Below are 23,699 nucleotides of genomic sequence, written 5' to 3'. Positions count from 1 at the left end.
TTCAGTGTGTTTTACCACCGTGTGAAATTGGATGTAAATGATTCATATGTAACAGTAACTGACCGGATGACCTGCATCTCTTCTGGGTCATATTCATACTCTTCTACTTCTTCTACTTACTTCGGATTGAATCGATTACGTACGTCCATGGCGCGTCACATTAAATATCACTGCCGCAATGAATTGTGGGGCATCTTTATCTCCTTACTCTCACAAAGGAAGCTCCAGTGTACCCTATGCTAAAGGAGATGGGAAAGGAAGCATTGAAGCTCCTTTCCTATTCATTTACAGAATCCAAACAGCTCTTATCATGGCTGCTGATCAAATAGTTCCAGGTCACATCAAGATTTGTGAAACTTCCTCGGCCAATTTGACAATTCCACCTCACCCTAGGACTTATCGACAAGGATAAGACAGGAGCGAGAATGTTCCGGTGCATTTAAAACTCGTCAACCACACATTCCCCACGTCAGTTGTCTCGTACCCGTGTTACCCTTAAGGCAAAACTACTGAGCGCATGTTTGTTTTTATTTTTTGATTGTCATTGTAATTGTTGTTATTTATCCGGTAACTTATCGAGTGAGATGCCGGTGAGGTCGAATTGTCAAATTGGAAGTTCCCTAAATTCTTGACGTGACCCGGAAGTGTTTGATCAGCAGCCATGGTAAGAGCTGTTCGGATTCTCTAAATGCAAGGAGCCAGTGAAGTTCCTTTCCTATCTCCTTTAGCATAGGGTACACTGGAGCGAAAGGAAAGGAGATATGTACGCCCCACAATTCATTGCGGCAGCGATATTAGAAGTAGAAGAGTACGAATATGACCCGGAAGAGACGCACGTCATCTGGTCAGTTACTGTTCCATATGAAGCATTTACATCTGATGTCACGCGGTGGTAAAACACACTGAAACATGCTGGATGGAGCCGCTGCGTTTTTTGTAGTCCATCTTCAGAAATTTGTAGTTTCACCACGGGCAGACGCACGTCAGTAACAACTGCCGTCGCGTGATGACGTAGTGCAGTGAAAGTGGAGTCGGATTCTCCGAGCAGCGCTGTCGGCCTTTCCTAAGTCCTATCAGTCCTCCTTTACACCTTTCCTTGTCCTCGTGACGTTGTCCACTGCGGTCAAGGAATAGTAGATAGGAGTAGGAGATAGGAAGGACAGTTCGACCTCACCCGCCGCCTACCGCTGTTAGCTAGCTCGTCACGGTTTAATGACGTCACCGTCTGACCTGCTCTGGCAGCCCCAGTCCGCCCCAAAAAAAACAAGGATGTAGCCGCAGATGAAAACTTGTCCAGGCGTTGGAAAACTACAGAGAAGAACTTCACGCTGAAAACAAACCGTTGAGGACATCGATCGGGACGACCACGCGCAGTCGGAGGTGGGTACAAGACCCTTAATGAAACTTAACCAGGGCTACGAGTGACTTTATCCTCCCATTCTGGGATTCATGTGATCGGTGACAAGTGGAGTGACATGTTGTATTTTGTTCGATTGATTTGTGCTGCCCATAAATCCAGTGCTGCAATTGTACATTTGCTCAAGTACTATTCTTAAATACATTTTGAGGTCCTTACAGTAGGCCACCTCATACTACTGCTCCACTAGACTTCACAGGGAAATGTTGGGCTTTTTTTTTTTTTTACTCTACTACATTTATTTAACTAAAGTTCATTTGTTAATTTTGCACATTCATAATTGCAAATACCTTTGTGCTTTTACTTAGTTTCACTTGTAACATACTATTTTGGTCACACTTTTAATCCTCAAATTCAGATATTTACGATATCAACATTTGGTTTAGAATACATTGTAGTGTAGCTGTAAACTTTTATAAGGATATTTCAAGTGTTTATTAATTTACAGTATTCTCAAAAAAGTTATAACTCTTATTAGGAAGGGATATTTTATAGTAGTACAACAGATGTTTGCCCTATTGTCATATCGTCCACTCATTTATAGATTACATACAGATTTCAAATGCATTAGTGAAAGTACCCAAGTGAAAGTACTTGTTCCACTGTTGAGTTTTGTTTTGAATGTTGGAAAATCCTTTCCTAAAAACTAAAACAGCAATGTGATGTGAAAACACTACAGCAAGTAAGAGGACGTCTAACAAAAAAATGATGCTGTACATATATATTTTTGGGGGGAAACACTTCAAATCTTCATACAAACACAAAAACCACAGCACTCAGTTCAGGTGAAGAAAATATATGTTAAATTTTTTTTCCTGGCGGTGCTTTAACACATTAATTTCAGATGTCTGAATTAGACAAATCCAGTAGTATTCCACCAAAGTGTTTTTAGGTACCAAAATTCACTCTTTTTGTCAAAGTCACACTCCTGAGACACAATGAGACACAGAGGAGTTTTTTTTTACCGAAAGACCGTCACTTGGAAGATCCCCTTTTAACTCGGGGTGCTGAAGCCTTATGTTCACTTCAGATTGCATGGAAGAAATACTGTGGATTTTGTCCATCATCGCTTACATTCAAATTGATCCAGGAAGGACGATGCAGGAGATTGTAAACCGTACTGTATGGGCACCTCAGTGCTGTTTCCAGATAGTCCTTTAATTCACAAGCAATATTCTTCCAACTGTATTAATTTAAGACTTTTTTTTCTTCTTAGATGATTCTGCTCTTGTCCCTGCTGATCTTCTTTGTGCCACTAGAGGGTGGCAGCTCATCAATCAGCTGCTACAACGACCAAGGAGATGCTGTTGACTGGTAACACAGACAAGACAAGCTTTTACAGTACATACACACCGGTCAGGTGTATTCTGTATTGTTTGTGTTGACCCAGATATGTGCCACAAATCCTCTAAATTCATATAAAGCTGAAATATTAATTTGAAAATCAAGTATGACCCTCGAAACGTCTTCCTCTCTCTGTTTTTCTCTGAGTTAGGTTCTATCTGTACAAGCTGCCGAAACAAGATGGCACGAAATCTCCCGAAAAGGGTGAAATGTATTTGCTCTTGGACAAAGGGAGTGAAGGATGGACCGATGGGAAGGTGACAGTGAACGACACCACGGGAGCCTTGGGCAGGACAGTCGGACAGCTGTACTCACAGGGAAAGGTCTGCTTCTATCTGATGACTCTTTTTTTCTCTGTGACAAAATCAACAAATTCAGTTCTGTTTCACTGAGCGTTTTGAGTTCATGTTCCAGGAAACCACCTGGGTGGAAGTGAGAAAGAGAGATGGTAGCTAAAATGATTACACAGTTTCCAGTTCCTCATTGTTCATGTATTAAATATATGCATGATTAACGTGCACTTGTTCACCTTTTTCATGACAGTAAAGGGATTTGTTCTTTATGATCCTTTGAAAATACAGATTTATCCAGTTGCCCGTCTGTTACAAATCAAAGTCTACAGTCCACAGGGATACGTTTTTGTAATAATATTAGCTTTTTTTGCCATCACTTTAGAAGTATTGTTTTTTTTATGTTTGTGGAACATGAGCAGTAAATACAAAAAAACATCAGCAAAAGCAGATGTAATTTATTTTAACCAGCTTCTGCTTTTTTGTGCAGTCACATTCTTATTAAATGCAGTGCTAAGTTGTTTTGTTTTTTAAAGAAGCGTCTGTTAATACCACTTCTTATTATTGCAATTGATCATAAACTGAGAATGATAATGAGAACTGAAAATCTGTTTTAAATTTTTTACTATTTTTCCAGTCTGTCTCGCCACAGCTGTGAACATCCTATTACAACAGTGTCAACCACAAGATCATACAAAACATGTATTAGCATATATACTTCAACACAATGTTCTGCTTTTTGGGGTTTGGGGTTTCAGCTTATATGTGGATTTGGTTGTGCTTGTGTGTGTTTTTTTTGTGTTTAGCGTGTGTTTTTAATTTCAGCTTAAAAAAACCCCCTAAAACCTCTGTCCTTGTCATAGAACTCAGAGGTAGCGTACATCCTTTACAACGACCAGAGGCCAACTGAGGACGGCGGTGGAAGACGGGTTGACAACAGTGGAAGCAGTGGGGGGCACACGAAAGGTGAACACCAGAACAGTCCCGCTCTAATACTCTTATAAGTCAAAATAAGAACATATAGGAAAACAGTGAATGAGCAGTGTGTAAATTATATCAAATCAAAACTGTCAGTCTGTTTCACTATTATATAAAATTAGGGATTTAATCAATCAAGTCAAGTCAACTTTATTAATAAAGCACATTTAAAACAACCAGTTTTGCAATAAATTAAAAAAATAACTGGCTTCATTATACACTGATTACTGTCTATTATGAATAACTTCCTAATTTGAAAATCTATGATCGGAATGACGGAATAGTGCATTTCCTTTTTCATAGTAAATAGTTTGTAGTTTGTAAAAAAGCACTTGGACAATAAGCTGTAGCTTCAAAAAGTATTTTTGCCATTTAACATTTTGTTGGAAGTAATTGCTTTTTGCCGTTTGCTTTTCTTTTCATTTATTCCAAATTGTGTAATAATTGTATGAGTACTTGACATGGATTCGTCAACATTTTGAATATCCTCTGCTCCTCAGGTGTTGTGCTGCTTGATAAAAACCAGGGCTTCTGGTTGGTCCACAGCACCCCACACTTCCCCCCTGTGCGACAGGCAGGAGAGTTCTCTTACCCCAGCAGCGGTGTGACCAACGGACAGAACTTCATCTGCGTTACCTACCCACTCGACCGCTTCCAGACCATCGGTAAGACAAACAGTCCTGCCCTGTGCATTTCCTGAGGATGTATAATCACATCACAGTTATGTCAAGGGGAAGAGAAGGAGCAGGCAGTTAATGGAGATTCATAGGATTACGTTGTATTCTTCTGCCTCAGTACGCTTTCATTAACAAAAAAATGAAGAGTTCATTTTTAAATTCCTAACTTTTTCGTTGGATAGCATATTAGGAATTCCCGTTGTTGCAGCGTCTTAAATGCTTCAATGTCTTTTTTGTAAATGATTAGAAATAAAAGTAGGCAAATGTTGTGGTTTTGCTGTCATGCATTGTATTGGGCATTTTTTGATAAAATTTCTGATCATATCAGCCAATCATCTAACCTCTCGCCATAGTAACTTCAATGTTTCATTTCCTATCTCCTTTAGCATAGGGTACACTGGACTTTCCTATGCGAAAGGAAAGAAGAAATAGATGCCCCACAATATTTAACGTGACACGCCATGCACAAACTTAAACGATTAAATACGAAGTAGAAGAAGAAGAAGCGTATGAATATGATGGAGAAGGGACGCACGTAATCTTGTACATTACCGTTGCCTATGAAGCATTTACAACTGAGGTCACACGGTCGTATTACACACTGAAAATTGCTGGATGGAGCCAATGTGTTTTTTGTAGTCCATCTTTGGGAATTTGTAGTTTCACCACGGCAGACGAACATCAATAACATACGCCGTTGCGTAATATTACGCAGTATAGTGAAACTGGAGTGGGATTCTCTTAGCAGCGATGTTGGGTTTTCCTAAGTCCTATGACTCCGACTTTCCACCTTTCCTGGACCTCATCGCGTTTTCCACTGAGGTCAAGGAATAGTGGATAGGAAAAGACGATAGGAAGGCCAATCCGAATCCACCCCTAGTGAAGGTATGAAATCATTTCTCATGCAGACTGCTTCTTCAGCCGCCATAGTCATAGTCGCTATTTATAATCCAGTCAGGTATCGACGCAACAACAACAATCCCCATCCAAGACAATCAGCGTAAACAGGTGTCAGCGCCATGTCACTGCGCTGCCTCCCTCTGCAGCTCCCCTGGCAGACGTGTGCAGTTGGCACAGTTGCTATAGCAGTTGTGTTGTGTAATTAGATTGAGGTGTGTAACCATAGAGATATTGGCCCTCACACTGCGGCAGGCATCTGCTGCGTGGATGCTGGTCCCACAGCAGGAGGCGATCGCAGCCTGGTCACATTTCATTTTTTTTGAGCACCTTGCAGCATGAAATCTATAATGAAGCAAAATTATGATTCAAAGCCCCCAGTGTGTAATTTTTGTAATTTTCTGGCGGCATCTGGCGGTTAAGTTGCAAACCGCAACCAACTGAGGACCCGAGAGGGGACACTTTATGGTGGCCCACCGCTAATTCCTTTCCGTTTTCCGGCAGCGCTGAAAATTCAACGCAAATGCGACGTTTTCTGGACCGTTTTGTGGAACAACCGTATTCAAAACAACATAGCAAACATGACAACTTACACGGAGGTCAGGCCCACCTCATGAAACTATATTAAACTCATTCAAAGTTGACGAAAAAACAACGGTTCTTTGTTACAGGTGACTATACATATATGAACACATAGTTATGGACAACATATTAAATTTCTTTGAATAAGTTCTTCTAAATATTACACACTGTAGCTTTTACTCGACCATGTTCATAAATACTCCTTGCCCCATTATGTGAGGATTAATTTGTAGTCAGGAACATTTGTTTTTTTAAGGTTTTATTCAGACTAATTGTGTATTTGATAAGCAACTACTTAGGTCTAATATCTGCAGTTTGTACTGAAACAATAAGATGATTAATGTAGTGGCCAAAAGAAAAATTAGGCAAACTGCTTAATCCATTTGACAACACATAAACAAAATGTTTAAAGGGTGAAAACACGACCAAATACAGAAATGCACTGCAAGTTCAGGAGGAACTGTTGAACGTGCCCAAACACACACACACACACACACACACACACACACACACACACACACCTGGGACTCGCCGTTTGTTGCTGTGGCTTCGTGGCTCACCGAGTTACAGAAGTCGAGTAACCATAAGTGGATAATATGCTGATTTCATTTTCTGATATTCAATATTTTCCGTGCACCTTGATTTGCCTTTTTACTGGGGGGGAAAATGCTGCTTATGTGTTTTTTTTCTTTTTTTAACTGCAGATGGCAACGGTAGATTAAGTGACTAGTCAACTGACTGTAAACTTAATCAACAACAATTTCAGTTGTTGAAAATTTAGAGGAACACCAATGTGATGACAAGGGCAACACGGATATGGGAATCAGATTTCATGTCAGTCCACTTTTTGTTGTGGTATAAGTCCGGAAGGGAAAGGTCACCCCCGACCCAGGTTATCATCATGAATGTTTATACAAAATTCCATGGCATTACTCTCAGCTCATTATGGCTAAAATACAACAAACATTCTCAAGTTCCAGCTTCTCAAATGTGATGATTTGCTGATTTTCAATATTAGTATTTGAACTATTTTTCAGAAAAAACAAGCTATTTGAAACCACCATGTTGTTGTTGATTTTTTAGTATGCAACAGGCCAATAAAGGAAAATCTTCTTTTATATTTTAATATATTTGTTTACATATTTATTGTATTGTCCTTTTATGTTATTACTTTTATACAACTTTTGTGTTGTTTATAACTATGTCAGGGAACGTTTTGTGGTTTTTACTTCACACGATAACTGTACAAATGTAGAGAAAACCTCGCACAGACACAGTTACTACTATAGAGCAACATCAAGATATGGTGTGTGTCTCTTTCTAGCACTGCTGCACTGGGAATCATACAGTGAGGATTCTATCTGGCAGAGTGAACACGTTCATTCCACTTATATGCACTGAGCAAGAAATTATCCCGAGAAATGTGGGAAATAACTACCTCAAGCAAAAGTAGCTTCAAAAATGAAGGAAAAGAAAATAACTCCATAGACACATACATGGATTTTTCTCATTGCATTAAACAGTAGAGTATATTTTTATAGTTATCTTAATATGCCTCTAAATAGTCACCAAGACTATTTGCTGTACTTTACAAATCCTTATTCTAAAATGCAGGTTGCGGCATTTTCCCTTCTATTAAAATTTGTTTTTGCACCACAGGAGAGCAGCTGCAGATCAATCAGCCTCATGTGTACGACTGCGACATCCCGGAGTCCCTGGCGTCACTGGTACCCGCGCTGGCTGCCGTCTGTGGGAAAAAACGTCTGTCCGACGTTCACATCGCACCGCACAACAAACCTGTGTCCAACCGCAGCGTGACTTTGACCTCGAAGGATGGAACAGACTTCATCAGCTTCGCCAAAGGAGCCTCTTTCGACAACGGTACAACTTTAAGACGTTTAAAGTTTGTTCTGGCCACAGTTCAGCTTCACATCTATCTCTTTTTGTCCAGTGTTTCATGACAAGGTGTAATTTGTGATGTTCAAATGCTCGTCAAGCGTTTATCAGTTTTTGTGTGACCTTAAAATCATATTTAACGGCGTGCAGGCAGTTTAAAATCCTGTTCTCATCTGCTTCATCAGACCTCTACCACTCCTGGGTGGCCCCGAGCCTGCAGTCAGACCTCCTGGTCCAGTTCTGGATTCGCTCCAGCGGCATCCTCCCCTCCGACTGCTCGCTGGGCTGGAAGGTGCTGGACATCGAGCTCATCAGCCCGGGCAAGGCGTTCACTTTCAAGGCCAGCCAGGACCACTCCAAGTGGGCCGTCAGCACCGAGGCGGCTGGCCGGGGCGTTGGTGGGGGCTGGGTTTGTGTGGGAGACATAAACCGGAACAAGGCGGAGGAGAAGCGGGGGGGAGGGACGGTGTGTCTGCGGCACCCGGCGGTGTGGAAGGCTTACCGGACGGCGGCTTTGCAATGCGAGGCTTGTGGAGGAGGAACCGTCCAGTGCTGACGCCCCGCCGGAGACAGCCGGCTCAACTGGGCGTGGGGATGCAGGGTGTGAAATAAATATTGTACAATGCGTATTTTTAATCTAATGTTTGGCAAAAATGTACATACAATGACCCATGATTACCATTTTATCATCATTTTAGCTTCATGTCTGGGCTCACCTCTGTCCCACTAACCTCTGCTGTCTGTCAGTCAACATTTCTTTCATCAGACAAATCAGTTCCGCTACAGCCGGTGCCATTAGGAAAAAAGAAAAACGATTTCTGTGTGTGTGTGGGCGGGGAAACTGCAAACACAGCAGCACTGGGACTCAACGTCATCAGTTGGTTTCTTCCAGTTCCCTCTTCTGAAGTCTTTCATTCGGCTGTCTAACTAATCAAGGAATCTCTGCTGTCTCATAACCTACACACTGCTCGGTCCTCTCTGCCCTGCTGTTGTTACAGACATGTCTGAACTAACCTGTCTTTTAAATCTGTTCATCCCACAGTTGCCTTGGGATGGGCTTGTTGAAAAGACAAAGAACATAAATATTGAACAATCAACGCTCTACATTGAAACTACCTTTTTCATCTAAACACGCATGGCGTACCGCACTGCTGCTCTGATGCTGGATTATTAGTTATTGGCGTAGTTACTCATGTCAATGGGATTTTGAATGAGGTTTTCTTACTTCTTACTTACTTTTGTTACTTTTCTTTACTGTTGTCATTACAACACTGCATTTTGAACAGGAGCAAATGTTGCTTGGGTTGCCCATGTGTCGTCAACATTGAATATTCACGACTGAAAGCAAAATTTAAAAGATCTTTTGGTATTATTTATTTATCAACGGCCAATCAGGCAAATGCTGCTTCACGGGGACTGCGTGGGCTGGGGTTTGATTCCATTTGATCGACAGTGAGTAAACATCCCGCCAAACCGATATGATTTCTCAGACGTCGTTAAATCTGATGCCAGGAAATAAATGACAACACCTGTTTTTCCAAGTCTCCTCCATTTCAAACCAGCGTGAGATGAAAAACCAGCGTGAGAACCAATTCTGGTTCCAAACCCTCGTTGTGAAGACATTTTGATGTTGTGAGGACATTTTGGGCGGCCCTCACAGTTTCGAAGGGCTGTTTGAAGGTTTGGTTTTAGATGTTAGGGTTTGAATTGGGTTAAGGTCAGGGTAAGGGATTGGGGAATGCATTAACCGGATTTCTGTCCTCACTACGATAGAAGTACAAGGTTTGTGTGTGTGTGTGTGGAATCCCATTACTCACAATAAAAAGCTGATAAAAAATTAAGAAATGTTTTCAGGGCCTTTAAGGCACAAGAACCATTTGACTTGTTCAGAAGGATTTTAAGCTGTTACGAACACACCACATCTGCCTCGGACTTTGAAGCATACATACGATGTTCATTTTGAAAATCACAAAAACCCTCAAAGTGCATCCCAATCCAGCCTTGGCGCCTTTCTCATGAAGGGAAAGCATCGGTTTCGAGACGTGTTTTTACAGCCGCCGAGGCGTCTTTAACTGAAACTGAAGAGACAATTTTGCAAAGTGAATGAGTGCAGCTTCATAAACTTATCCTGTTTAAATCAACATTAGCTGCTTTGTGGGTGAGATAGATGAGAGCATCGAGCTTTGCTTTTTAAAAAACCTATTGAAAGTGGATCTCATGGGATTATAGTTTGATGAACAATTTGGGATTAATTGCACTATACATGCACACATTCTACTGACGACATTGATGTGTGAGGAAAGGTTTTAATACTTTAATGTTTGTATTATTAATTGGTTGGTAAAGTATGAGGGCTTTTCTGACATAAATATATTTTGTTATGTCCCTTAGATTTTATTTTCCACATACATTCATTCTGATACTGAATTGGCTTGAAGATTTAAGACGCTGGTTATCTTTAATCTGAATGAAAAAATAAAAAAGGCAGGTGTTTTTTTTGTAGCTTCTGTATATTGAATTTGCTTTGTTGTTGTTTTTCCCGTATCCATGAGAAAAATAGAAATGTCACAATTTGACATGTGGAGACATGTTAATTATTCTTATGGGATACTCAGCAGCACTGAGAAAATATCTCATTAGCACACCAGTCGAAAGCCATCAATTTCATATAAAAGTAAGTTTATTCACACAAAAATAGGACATCCTGTATGTAGTGCATAAATAGCTTTGATGTGACACCGCACAGCACCGGAGGCGACTGCATTTCCTCCGCGTGTGCTGCACACATTCTAACGCAAACATGGGAAAAGGTGAGCACCCCCTTTTTGGTTTTTAGAGAAAGGCACTGAAACAATCAGTAGCACGGCGTTACGCCAGCACACGTCATCTATTTATCATTTTACCCAGAATCCTCTCCCCGGGTCCCGCCATGCTCGTGCCTCGGCCGATGCGCGCAGACCTCACCGGCGCCGAGCACGGAGTGTGACCTCCAGAGGTCACGAGACTTGTGTCGAAACTTTTGAGGTTGTGTGTTTCGTAAATCCCAGACGACAGAAGCGGAGCCGAGTCCTTGTGGGAAACAGCAGTGGAGATGGGTCCCGCTGAGCTGCTGGAAAAACCTGCACACGTTGACATTTGTATCTTATGCCGGAAAAACGTTGAGACTAACTGGTGGCATTTTTGAATTTAAAGCCACAAGGTTTGACAGAGCCGCAAGTTTGTTTGCTGTTAAAGCTGCAGTAATAATGGCCATTGAACTTTTTGGCCACTAGGGGGCGGAAATATACCAAAACGAGCTGTGTAACGTTTTATTGCCTTATGAAGTTTGTTAGCTAACAGCTGCCAACACTCACATCCAGCTGAGGAAAGGGTTTCTGATCGTCTCATGAAACTACTTCTGAGATAAACTTCTGGCTCTGTAGCTGCGAGGCGTGCGACCTGTCCGCTCTCCCGTTTGCTAGATAGTGTGGCAAAGGTAGTTCCGACGTCTTATCAGTGCCTTATTTTGAAAGCAGCTGCTGCTGGAAAAAGGTGTCGATAACGTCCGCGAACTTCACCTTATAGATATGTCGTCAAATAGTCAGCGTCAATAGAAAAGTATTGATCAGCGCAAGCATTAAGCTCTGAGACGAAATTAACATCTGCTTGATCGCTCACCGAGCGTGGACGTGCCGACCTGTTCAAAGGGGAAACTTTGCAGGTGTTCGATGCATTTTTTTCCTCGATAAACCGACTATTTGGACATATAGAGCTTTTTGCCGGTGTAAACACATAGTTGGAATGACAAAGAAGACGTACAAAATATATAAATATATACAAAACATAAATGTGGTCTTGTGTGACAACCTCCAGTGTTTTGCTACAATGATGAGTTTACTCTCCGACCGATCTGTTTACATCCACGTGTCCTCCTGTAATTTGTGCTGTTTCCCAGGACCCCGATCTGAAAAATTAAGATTTCGTTATACAAATCCTGCCATGGCCTCATGGGTGATCCCAGAAAGACGTTCCGACCAATTAAATCTCCCTCTTAAATTCGGAAACATCGCCCACAGCGGAGGCAGACAACAACAACAACAACAACAACAACAACAAGGGATTTCCTAGTGTTAATTAAAACAGATCTTATTCATTCAGTTGGAATGAAAAGGAAAAAAAAAATTGCATTAAGTGCTACCCGACTGGGAGACCCCAGAGCCAGCATCAAGAGCACTCAGTGAAAGGCTTCCATTGCTCCTCCGCTGCATGTTGCATTTCGATTGGAAAAAGAGGGCAGCGGACACTGTTCTTCAGCAGCAGCAACAGTTCTCTGGTGAGCGCAGGAGGTCTGAAAATGTCTGACGAACTTGGTCTCTGTGTTTTGGTAGAGCAGGCTTTGCAGGAGCATGGGATAAAGGCATGTGTCGATTTTAGTTTTTGCACATGAGAAGGCCGCGTTCTGTACTGTCTGTTAGAGGTCGCCCCGCGGTCCGGGTCAGAGGCCGCGGGGGAAGTGTCACCGTGGGACAAAGTTGAGGAAGAGCTGATGTCAAAACAGAGTCCTGGCCAGTCTCCTCCCCTTGGCCTTGATTCGGGGAAACGTGGCGCTCGTCTCCGTGCTGATTGGCTGGGAGCCGAGAGGGGTGTTCCCGCCTCTCCTCCTCAGCAGGAAGTCGACGCTGGACGACGTCATGGCGTAGAAGACGTTTCCTGTCGCGGGGATGACCAGTTCTGTGTGAAGAGAGGAAGAGAGACCAAAAAACACACACAGTTCAGTGGAGCTTCTCAATTGGCTGCATCACTGATAACATCAGTGCTCCAAAAGTGTATCATGTCTGCAATCATGCACCGATTGGACGGTACCAGCTGTCTATCACTTTAATGTCCATTATGGACCATAATTTACTAAATGAACACCATGTTGTGTTTAAGAACACTTGAAACCAGAGATTGAACCATAATAACCATAAATTTTTACCGAAGTTATAAATCAAATGAGAAGGAGAGTCATTTTCTCATAGACCTCTATAGAAACAACCAGTGGAGTCGCCCTCTGCTGGTGATTCCAGAGAATACAGGCTTCAGACTTTATTTTTGCGGACCCGGTGTCGACGTCCATTTTTATACGCAGTCTTATGAGTACAAGTCACATTCACCCAGTCATTAAAAATACGAATGGGTGAATCGCCACCTCATTGGCACAGGTAACCATCATTCTAGATCATCTCAGTATTTTTCTTCCTTTCGTGCCAAAAAAATACTCCAGCAAGTAGCAAAAACTGATCTAGGAACACTATTACTCTATTTTTTTAAGTGTTGAGTGAAGAGTGGATTTGTTTTTCTCTTGCTACAGTAGAAATGCTTGTACGTCTTTACCTTTTCCGTCAGGCAGGAGTTGGATCAGCTCATACTTGGACGCCTGTTTGGGGTCCTGAATGTGCTTTTCTAAGGCAGAGCTGATCACAGCGGGGGTCTTATCATTGCTTGTAACCTGTTGGGGAGAGAGGAGAACAACAATGAGACTGGTACAGCTGGATTTGCACTAATAATATCCTGGGTCCTTCTTATCCCGAAGGTCTGGTTCTGATGACTATCATTAGGGGATCCTTGCTGATAAGAGGAAAAGGCAGTAAGTACAGCGTGTCGCAGATAATTTGAGACGGAGCTTTTTTCTTCTTTCCTTTCTTTTTTTACAGTGTAAAGGCTGCTGCTTTACATCAGAATCCCATAGTTCTCAGTGCCTACCAGTATGCTCCGGTACAGGTTTCCATCATGCAGGTCCATCCGTATCCTGATGATTCGCATGTCGGGCCCCGACCCTTTGATGTTATTGGGGGGGTTGTTGCCGCAGGAGGCCGATCGGCGGTGTGATTTTGTGGGGGAGGATGGAGTCAGAGTGGCGGGGGTGGAGTCGTTAGTAGGCGGGGACGTGTCGACATCCAGGCAGGAGACGGACGGAGATCTCATGTGCTGCAACAGAACAAAAGTGAAATTGCTGATGACAAGCACACGATTGTTTGTCTGGAGTAATGACTGAACAGGGTTGGAGTGCCCACCATGAGTGCGTCACCGATAGGACACTAACAGGCAGAGGCAGCTGAGCAAAAGGGGTGTGTAGCTACACACCCTGCGCCTACAGGAATATTTGCATTCGGGCCATTAACTGTCTGTTTGCCTTTCCTATTGCCTCGGTTCTACATCTCGCATTACATGCAGCCACTGGGCAGGCTCACAGTGTCACCCCCCCCCCCCTTCAGATCTACACTTATCCCAAACATGACTTCTCAAGATCCAGTTGACGGAAAGAAAAAAAATTCTCTGCATACAATGTCTTTGAAACATGCTAAGGTAAATGCACATTTGGCCTAAATGTATGAGTATTAGTATTTTACCTTTGTGAGTTTTGATAGCAGGTGATTGACCGGTGAGGGGAAGTCAAAGAGGCTTTCACTGTCACCAGCCAGGCTGGTCCGAGAGGTGCTCAGGCTGTCAACAGCGGAACATTCACAAACAAATTAGGGCTTCAAAAAAATGACTATTTTCATAATGAATTACGTTTAATCACTTAGCCTTATTCAGTTAGTTATTGAGGGCCCAAGGTGACGTCTTCAAATGTTTCTCCGAACTCAAATTACATCCAGTTTACAATGACGTGAAACAGAAGAACTTGTTTAATTGACTGTCCACATTTTTTTTATTTACTCTTAACCAACCAATACTTCAGGCACAAATTCACAAACCTGTTTCAGTGATTTACTATTGTGCTTGATTTTAAACTGGGGGACTTCTAGGAGACAAAATATGGTAAAAATCTTTCCAACAGAAGCCAATAAACTGTATATCCTGATTTAGTCACAGAAATCAAGCGCCGAAAGTCACACAATACCCAAAATGCAATGCAGTAGTAACTTTCAGACTGTTTTCTGCCTGGTAAACACCCACATCTTCCAAAATCCACACCTCCAGTTTGTACAACAAGTAATTGAAGTCTTAATTTTAATGCGATATCTTTCAGAGCCACGGAAAATATTACTGCAACATTTCAAACTCCCAGTCGTCGTCCTTGGGACATGTACAGTAAATCAAATGTGTAGAAAACCAAAATCCTTCTGTACACTATGAACTGTAGGGGCCCTTTTATGTCATTTATTCTATTCACTCTGTGTGTGTGTGTGTGTGTGTGTGTGTGTGTGTGTCTTACTCTGGGCACTGTGTGATGATGACTGTTGGAGTGAAACCGCGGGGGCTCGGCTCACTGGGCGTTTCAATTTCATTGGACAGCCTGTAACTGTGAGAGAAATCATACCAAAAATTCAAGGTAGGCATCTTCCAACAAATACAATATTTTAAAAGAATTAATACATTCACGATATATAGTATATATATATGTTTTACCTCTCCTCCTCTGTAAGTGCAGGTACACTGTGATACCACAGCATGAAGGACCTGTCGCTGCTGAAGACACAGTTTTTGCAGGAAGACTGCAGGTGTCGGATTTGAGCTAAAACCTCAAACTCCTGTAAGCAAAGAGTTATATCAGCGCAAAGTTTCATAATTTCGGAAAAAAGCGCTCACATGTTGGCTGCTCTAGTAATACTGCGCAATTTCTTTTCTTCTCATCACATCACCTTCCACCTAATCATTTCCTCTCTCAGATATTGTGTAACCCCCGGGTTCGCTCTGACTCGCTCTTACTATCCCCCCTGTACCGCCTCTTACTGTAGCTCCTATTTTCTCCGTGTCGCGGGATTTTCATCAGGGTGCTCCCGCGCAGCTTGTTTACCTGCGTTGTGTGTGCTGCAGAAAGTGAAGCTTATTTTGCTGCTTCTGTCTAACACTGTCTATCTATTCGAAACCTTGCATCCGTCAAAGGGTTGCAACACTCACCCTTCTCCTTTTGTCAAAGTTGATGTAGCCATTCTGCGAAGGAAGTGACAGGATTTACGTTTAACGACTGAGGAACTAGCACGGTTCATGGGTTCAGTCCTTCGATAGAGGTGCGCTGAACTTACATCGAGCCTGTCTTTGACCGCAGTGTCCAGCATGGTGAGGTCTGTGAGGAAGATACCCAGGTAGGGCACGGTGCCCTGGGCGGTGGACTGTATTCAGACGACAACAACAACAACAACAACATCAACAACAACAACAGAGAGGGGTTCCATCAGTTCCCCAGAGATTTCTATCCACATCGTAAAGAGCAAAGACAGCGAGGGATTTCAGAGCGGCCAGCCCTGCAGCTGTACTTCAAACGGTGGCTAACACACACACACACACACACACACACACACACACACACACACACGAGCAAGCAGACACACAGAGTGCCGCTCCGTTGCTGCATGCTGGTCGATCCCTTTTTACAGCGCTCCATCAGACCAGTGACCCAGACCCGCCTGGTTGGCAGAAGGGACAACAGTATCAGCGTGTGAAGTTTGTGGAAAAACGTTCTTTTTCAGGTGGTTTTAGGGTTTAATCTATTAATAATCTTGCGGCGAAGCCACAGAGCATTTTTATCAACGTGCTTTTAACCAGAACCCGAGTGGTACACAGTTGGCTGGGAAAAAAAACAAACGGTGAAAATACAGAAATACATTTTTCAAAAAAACAAACAAAGAGAAAAGATGCTTAGTACCAAATTCAGCTACTATCTAATTTCAATTTGTAGTCCTCGGGCCCAGTTACAGGTGAAGAGGAACATAAAAATTCAAAGTTTATATCTTCTCTACAAATGGACCAGCAAGCTATCAAGCTACAGTAAATATTGAAATTTGAAAACCTGCGGCTATATCCAAAGCAGAATTATGTAATCCCGTGTTTGTTTAAATAAATAAAAGAAGTATTGTTCTCACACGATAGTGACTAAACTATACTAAAACCATGCACAGCTGATCATGTACTCCAAATAATATGATAAGACTCATGTCAGGTCCGCTCCCATAATTTTTCTAAAGACATTACACCATATCTGTGTCACCTAACTTTTACAATACTAATGACAATTTTGCAGGGTCTTACATCATTTCAAAAATTTCCCATAAAGGCCTCTGGGGGGTGTGCAACCCTTCAGGCTAAAATGTTTGCTCTTCACATTCAACAGGGGCTGTAAAGTTCATTGAAATTGTTCTTCTTCTTTTTTTTCATGTGCTTGAAGATCTGAGGTTTTTCCCTCAGTGACAAACGCTGGGGTCGTTCAAAGATAAGCCCCTGTGACTGAAACTATGTGAACTATCCGAGGTGATGTAACCTCTAAATGATCTGACACCCCAGAGAGAATAATCTACAAATGTGCACTGCGCATGTGGCATATCTGAGCCTACATATTTGTACTAATACATCCATTTATACCCGAGTGCTGGCCTGTATAACAGCAGTTTTTTAGTTTTTTTGAAAACGTTACGAGTTAATTATCCGTAGCCCCAAATGTTCAACCCAGTGACCCTCCACGAACAAGCCGCTCTCCCTGAAAGCTGAACCTCGATAAATAAGCGTTTCATTTCCACTCTGCTCACCTTATTAAGATGTCTGTTGTTGAGCCTGCTGTCCGTGTTGGCGAACTTCGACGTGCCCTCCTGTAAGACAAAACCAAGGGAAAGTGCGCGCGTCAGAGCTCATTCCTGACCTTGACAACGGCGGTAGAGTAAAACAATCGGACGACAGGGTCCATCTGTCGGCTGTTCTGGAGTTTGTATCGACTGCATCAGGTGATCTTCATAATCAGATCGGAGTTTTCCAGTGTTTGTTGATTCTGGACTCTGAGACTCAACTTTGACGCCAGTATGGCACTTAGTTCATGAAGTGGTCTGAAAATGGAATTTTGAACATCTACATTTCCACGAGAACTGGGCAAACTCTGCTGCGGATGATGACCAGGTTTACCCCCGGCCAGTTGGGAGCCAGTGCATGATCTCCAAAACACAGCTCTTTGTGTTTCAACATAGAACTGGCTCTTGGCCAGAAATACTTTTCCACTTTACTGTGGCACCAACTCTTTGCTGGTCTAGAGGGGAAAAAAAACCCTCGCAAGTTGAACCAACTCCAAACCAGCCCCAGCACCTGTCCAGTGTGAGCACTCGGTTCGCTTTGGTAGAAATGAGGAAGTAATGTCATCCAAAACTCCAGAGCAGCTGCCACAAGAACCTTGCTTCCCAAAGTGGCTTTAAATCTGCAGTAGCTGCTTTTTGGACACTTGGAGGCAGTGAAAACATGCCATAAGCACAATGATAACATTATCAATATAATACACTTGTTAGCAAGTTTTTTATTTACACATCCAGCAGATATGCATCAGCATTATCATCCTTGATGACCATCACATGTTCACTTTTATTCAGCTGTGGTCTCCAGCTGTTCCTGAGGGAAACATCTGGATCTTAACCAAGTTTACCAGCTTGTCACTAACTGTGTCCATCTGAGCGGATAGTGTACAGTGGCATTATCAGAGACTATTTAGAGAAAAAAAAAGAATAGCTAAAATAAAAAAACAAAACAGCTCTTATACTCTGTTAAATATCAAAGAGCTGAGCTGAGGACAATTTTAGAGTCAGGTGATAGTCATGTAGTCTGTTATTAGAATAAAATTTCATTTATTTGTACATTTTACTTTCACATAAAAAGTTCACTTTTATGACTCACCAGTTAAAGCCTATTCAATTTTGTAATGCTCCATTTCAAATGGGCTTCTATTTTAGTAAAATAAATATTCTAGCTGATTAAAAAATATATATAAATGTAATCAAATAACAAAAAAATATAAATGACTAATGAATACTATTTAACTAGATAAAACCCAATTTGTCATGGCTAGTAATATGACCATGAATTCTTTTTTTATTCTTTTTAATATTATTATTAATGGTGCCCTTCAACACTGCTCAGGCTAAAGATCTTTCATGGCGACTCGGCATTAGCCGAGGAGACAGCCCGTCATAAACATGCTACAATAAAGCGTTATTACACTGTGAAACGCTCCGGCGACGGAGTGGTGAATCATTTCCTTTCTTCGAACTTTTATTAGAATCGTTCATCTTCCGCCCCTGTCTGCTAAGTCAGTCATTTTAATACAAGCCGTGAGAGGGGGGGAAGGTAGTTGTGCTGCAAAGAAAAAAAAATCAAAGGGCAACAGGAGGCGGTGGTGTGTTTCTGGCATCAAAGCCAAGAGTGAAGCTTTCAAAGTGAAAGCAAATGTTTTGGATCAATTCCTTTGGGGGTATCGTGTGTGAAATCACAGCTAATGCAAAGGTATTGATGCTTGCACTGCACCATTACAGCAAATCAGCACACAGCTAATCCCCCCCCCCCCCCCCCCCCAACTCACTGACGGAGTGAAAACTAAATATAATTCACTTCTTCAGATGGGTGTTTAACATTGAAGCGAAAGTGTTGACAGAATAAGGGCAGTTCTTACTCAACCAGATTTAACTGGTTTCTGGTCTTTTAAAAAAAAAAAAAAAAGCCTTCAAATCTCTAACTGTGCATGTTGTTTTTTAGCTGAGGATCCAGGCCTCGGCAGTCGGTGAAGCCACAAAATGTGGTCCAGTGGCAGCACTCGACAGGCGTTACGTTAATAAATGTTAACTATAAATTATGACACGCTAGTCACCAGGATGTTAGATATTAGTCAAACTCGAGGAGTTTGTACTGTCTGTAACCTAGTGCTGGCGATGTCAAGTGGCAACCGACCGTGACGTCACTCATTGGTTTGTAAACTGCATTTTGACCAGCGCCATCTTGGTTTTTTTTTAAACTAGAAGTAACCACATTTGGTGAGTACAGTCTACGGTTTGCCCCTTTCATACACCGTACACAAAGGTGGACGAATTAAAGGGGGAGTAAGTGATTCTAAAGAAATACACGTTTCGTAAAAATGTGCGAATATTTCCTCACGGTCGGCCAGCTGTCGGTTCTGTGTGCGCGCCGGGGGGAAAAAAGCCAAGTTTTCGGCTCAGCCCTGGCTCTGTAAGTCGAAAAACAAATGGCGCAGGCTGCACCAACAACACTGCGAGTGCAGTTTGTAAACGTCACTCGTCTGCAACTCCGTGGTTTTGGCCTAGTGGTTTGCGCGTCGGTCTCCTGTAACCGGAGTCCCGGGTTCGCGGCCCGGCCAGAGCAGTCACGACAACAAAACAGAGAGGGCTAAGCTTTGTCCAAAAGCGCTTACTGCCCCTTTAACAGGATCGCCCCCTGGTGGCCGGCTGAAGTATAGGTCATAAACCCCTCCTCCTCCATGTTAGCAGATGGGCCATGGACCAAACTAAAAAGTCAAAGTACATACAGACTCTGGCTACACATTACAAATGGCAGCACCAGTATCCAGGATAGTTTGGCTTCATTTTTGCACAGTGGGAGAAAGTGGAGAATTCGTCATCCGTCTTTATTTTGAGTCTATGCTCCAAACCCCCACAACCCTGAGAGCGAGAGCTCGAACAGGCAACTTTCCAGCATAAGAAACTGCTTCTCCAGCCCTCAGGCCACCAGTTATTTTCATAATTAACCAACACAAGAGGTCAAATGAAAGTCAGAACACTTAATCCAAGCTAGTTCCTTCACTTTTAATTGAAACAAAATAAAAGCGGTGACATGCTGCGTGGTGATCCCAGCAGAAACCAGCCTGTGTGCGCCATGAAAAACGGATAGAGTTTCTCACTGAACCTGCTCTGTTCCCACAGTACAAAGCATATAAGATACGTCATTCAGAGAATCCTGTTTTAACCTCAGGGAACAGAATATTACATTTCCAATAACTTACCTCCTTCAGGAGTTCTCTACTCTGCGAGTAGTTGTCCTTCTCCGAGAATATTTCCGACAGTTCCTCGTATCTCTTAATCGCCTCCCTGGGAAGTGACCAAATCAAGGAAAAACGTCAATTCATATTTCATTATCTTCGGAGCAAATTTAATATATTTATTAAAAGTGGAGTGTGAGTCTGACTTGGCTTCATGTCGTGAGGACAACACCACTGAAGAGGCATTATCTCATTTAAGTTAAAGGAAAGAAAAATTGACGTCTGCATCTTTATGAGGTTGAATGTTCGCGAGGGTAACACCAGTTTCCAGTGATGCTGTTTTTAAGTTTCAAAGAAACTGTCCTCTGGGTCCTCACCACACATGACATTTACAGATAATAAAATGTTTTTTTTTCTGTAAACTCTTTTAAAATATGTATCTTTTAATATGAAATGATTTTTACAATAGGTTTTAAGCATCTGAAAATTATTATATCATATATTCCCATTCCTGTAATGACATAGCTCAACTATAAGTATCTTTAATCATCTATGCTTGAATCTCTTGAAGCTCCAGACTATAACAGGATTTTAGAAAGCTATATCTCCGTATACAGCACATCTTTTACAGTAATATACCAAAACCCAACAAAGAATCTCCCTGTATATTAGGGAAATCTCTACTCATGTTATGAAGTGTCCCTTGTATACATTTTTCTCAGGATACACTTTGATAATTTTGACATTATACTTAATATAAAGTTAATGCATGTATGATGTAATAATGCTTGATTATCATTATTTTTATTATGATTCATGGTTATATTTAAAATGTTAAAATTTGGCTTTTGGTGCTTTCTATGAGGCTAGTACATCATATTACAATACATAACTATCATTGAATAGTGTATATTCAGGACACAGAAATGAATGATATCGTCCCACTTTTAACAATTTTAGTCTTCTTTAGGTATTGTGTATAATTTGGCCTTTTAATTGTACTTATTTGTTATTTTTTATAATTTATTTTATGTACCCCTTTTGCTTTTGTGATTCACATGATGTTACTGCAGTTATTCATGCAATTCATTTGTATGTCCGTATGACAATAAATTCTTTGGCTCACAATTCCTCCTCTGAAAAGTGCGAGTTGTTCAGCCACAGACCTGTCAGTGTCCTGCCACGTCTTCCTCAGCCGGTGGATGGGGTTACTCTGAAGGGCGGACACGATGGCGTACAGCGAGGAGAAATTCTTTCTGGCTCGGCACTCCTGTTGAAAGCACAAAGACAGATGAATACAGTCGCATGAACACACACACACACACACTGTAAGTGAGAACACCTGTGGGGTCGGGTTCTGCCTAATATTGAGTTACGGTATCGGCCTGATGTGCTGAATAATGTATACTGCTAAAGAGGTTTGTCCCAAAAGAGACCTGGGGCGCACCCCACGATACCTCGCTTTGCCAAAGAGGATATTGGAGTCTGTATGAGCGAATGTTGTTTTTTTTTGTGTATGTGATGACAAACGCAGCTTCATAAAGGAATTAGTGGCTGAAGCGGCGATCCCAGAAAAAGTGGCTCTGAAAGGAATAAACACCACTCATGTGACTGTACCATCTGGGGACGGGAGCAGGAGCATATTCTGCCACTGCTGCAGACTGCTCTGTATGTTAAAAGAAACGGATTACTGTGCACACTAACCATAACACTCAGTTAATCCACATTTCCTCTTGTATAATACCGTCGTCTCTTAAGCAGATTTAAATTTCAACCGTTTGCCTTGAGGTCGTGCATTAGACTATTTTTTTTTTTTGACTCAGCACATTACTGGTATGTACTGTTCGAGTACATTTCCTCTTCAATTTCCTAAAGGCGTTCTGGAACGGTATGTACATATCCGTCTTAAATTATTTTTTTTAAATGCTGATTTTGAACAATCTCCCCTTTAATCTTCTGGCAAACCGCAGAACATGCCGAATGCACTCAAAGAGAGCACTATTTTGATGGCTGCTGCGCTGTCAAGAAGAGAAAAAAAAGCGGCATCATACACATTCTTGCTTTCAGCTATTCATTACAGCGAATTTACATGAGAGGCCGAGCAGACTGTGACACTGTGATGCTATGTGCACAGTCAGAGCTGAGAATAGGATTATGGTTGGGGGATTATGTGGGTTTATTGGTATAAAAAATGCGCAGTGATTTTTTTAATCCCTTTGCTGTACAAATACATGTTTATGGCATCAAATCCTGCACTTTGAGAGCTGTGACTTTGTGTTTTTTTTTCATTTGTTCCACTGACCTCTGCCACGCTGATCCACTTCTCCAACAGTCGAACTCGCTGCTGGCTGCGCAGCGTTGTGGGGCAAAGGCACGACGCCAGAACCGCATTGGCCAACTTGTTGAACTGACGTACGGTGGCCCGGACGGACCAACACACGCCTTCCCGCCCTTTCTTATCCCTTTGGGACCACAGTGAGCCGAGGCAGTGGTACGGCACCAGACGGACAAACAGCTCCTGGGAAGTGACGAGCATATTGAATCTATAAATAGCAGCCTACTTCCTAGAAATCACTGAACAAAGAACGTGAATCCTGCTTGAGTTTCCTGTTGACAAGAGTTTTGGTTTTCTGTGGGTGGTACCTTTCTGTTTGTATTTGCAGCCGTGATTGGGGCTGCTCTTGCTGTGCGTACCACTTTACTATGTTTGTATTGTAGAGCAGCAGCAAATGAAGTGAGGTGTTAAGAAGTGATGGATGGAAAAGGGAAGGTTAAGACTATGGATAGTAGACTACCTGAACTAATCTACACTAACTGTTGGATGCAAATTTCCAAATAAACCAAATTATGTATAGGTTTTCATTGATTTATGACCTGTAATCCATCAATTTTTACTATCACTGGTCAATATTTTTGCT

At 42.1% G+C, this 23,699-nt stretch overlaps 2 protein-coding genes and 1 long non-coding RNA gene across 6 annotated transcripts in view; 2 read left to right on the top strand and 1 right to left on the bottom strand.

The window, feature by feature from the left end:
- Positions 1–926: 926 nt before the first annotated feature.
- On the top strand, positions 927–10,583 carry dnase2 (deoxyribonuclease II, lysosomal). Its single transcript, XM_035608822.2, has 7 exons — positions 927–1,380; positions 2,634–2,731; positions 2,913–3,084; positions 3,915–4,017; positions 4,530–4,694; positions 7,845–8,066; positions 8,267–10,583. Exons 2-7 carry the CDS (start codon positions 2,634–2,636, stop codon positions 8,635–8,637), a joined length of 1,131 nt encoding a protein of 376 aa, XP_035464715.1. The 5' UTR covers positions 927–1,380; the 3' UTR covers positions 8,638–10,583.
- A 160-nt stretch (positions 10,584–10,743) lies between these two features.
- The window catches only part of rgl2 (ral guanine nucleotide dissociation stimulator-like 2), a 31,214-nt gene continuing 18,258 nt past the window's right edge, over positions 10,744–23,699 (bottom strand). For all 4 annotated transcript variants that reach the window (XM_035608817.2, XM_035608816.2, XM_035608818.2 and 1 more), the window contains 12 exons: positions 23,084–23,299; positions 21,948–22,051; positions 20,806–20,890; positions 17,570–17,629; positions 16,073–16,159; positions 15,948–15,980; positions 15,456–15,577; positions 15,262–15,348; positions 14,453–14,546; positions 13,806–14,030; positions 13,437–13,551; positions 10,744–12,791 (listed from right to left, as the gene is read on the bottom strand). In XM_035608817.2, the coding sequence (XP_035464710.1) occupies positions 12,610–12,791; positions 13,437–13,551; positions 13,806–14,030; positions 14,453–14,546; positions 15,262–15,348; positions 15,456–15,577; positions 15,948–15,980; positions 16,073–16,159; positions 17,570–17,629; positions 20,806–20,890; positions 21,948–22,051; positions 23,084–23,299 (1,410 nt within the window). In that variant the 3' untranslated portion in view covers positions 10,744–12,609. The remainder of the gene's footprint in view (positions 12,792–13,436; positions 13,552–13,805; positions 14,031–14,452; positions 14,547–15,261; positions 15,349–15,455; positions 15,578–15,947; positions 15,981–16,072; positions 16,160–17,569; positions 17,630–20,805; positions 20,891–21,947; positions 22,052–23,083; positions 23,300–23,699) is intronic.
- LOC118285294 lies at positions 15,796–23,647 on the top strand. The gene is made up of 2 exons (XR_004785066.2): positions 15,796–16,311; positions 23,114–23,647. It is a non-coding gene; the product is annotated as an uncharacterized LOC118285294 (long non-coding RNA).

The sequence above is a fragment of the Scophthalmus maximus genome, chromosome 20, assembly GCF_022379125.1.
Source record: "Scophthalmus maximus strain ysfricsl-2021 chromosome 20, ASM2237912v1, whole genome shotgun sequence".
NCBI lineage: Eukaryota > Metazoa > Chordata > Actinopteri > Pleuronectiformes > Scophthalmidae > Scophthalmus > Scophthalmus maximus.
This window is presented reverse-complemented; position numbering and strand designations above follow the sequence as displayed.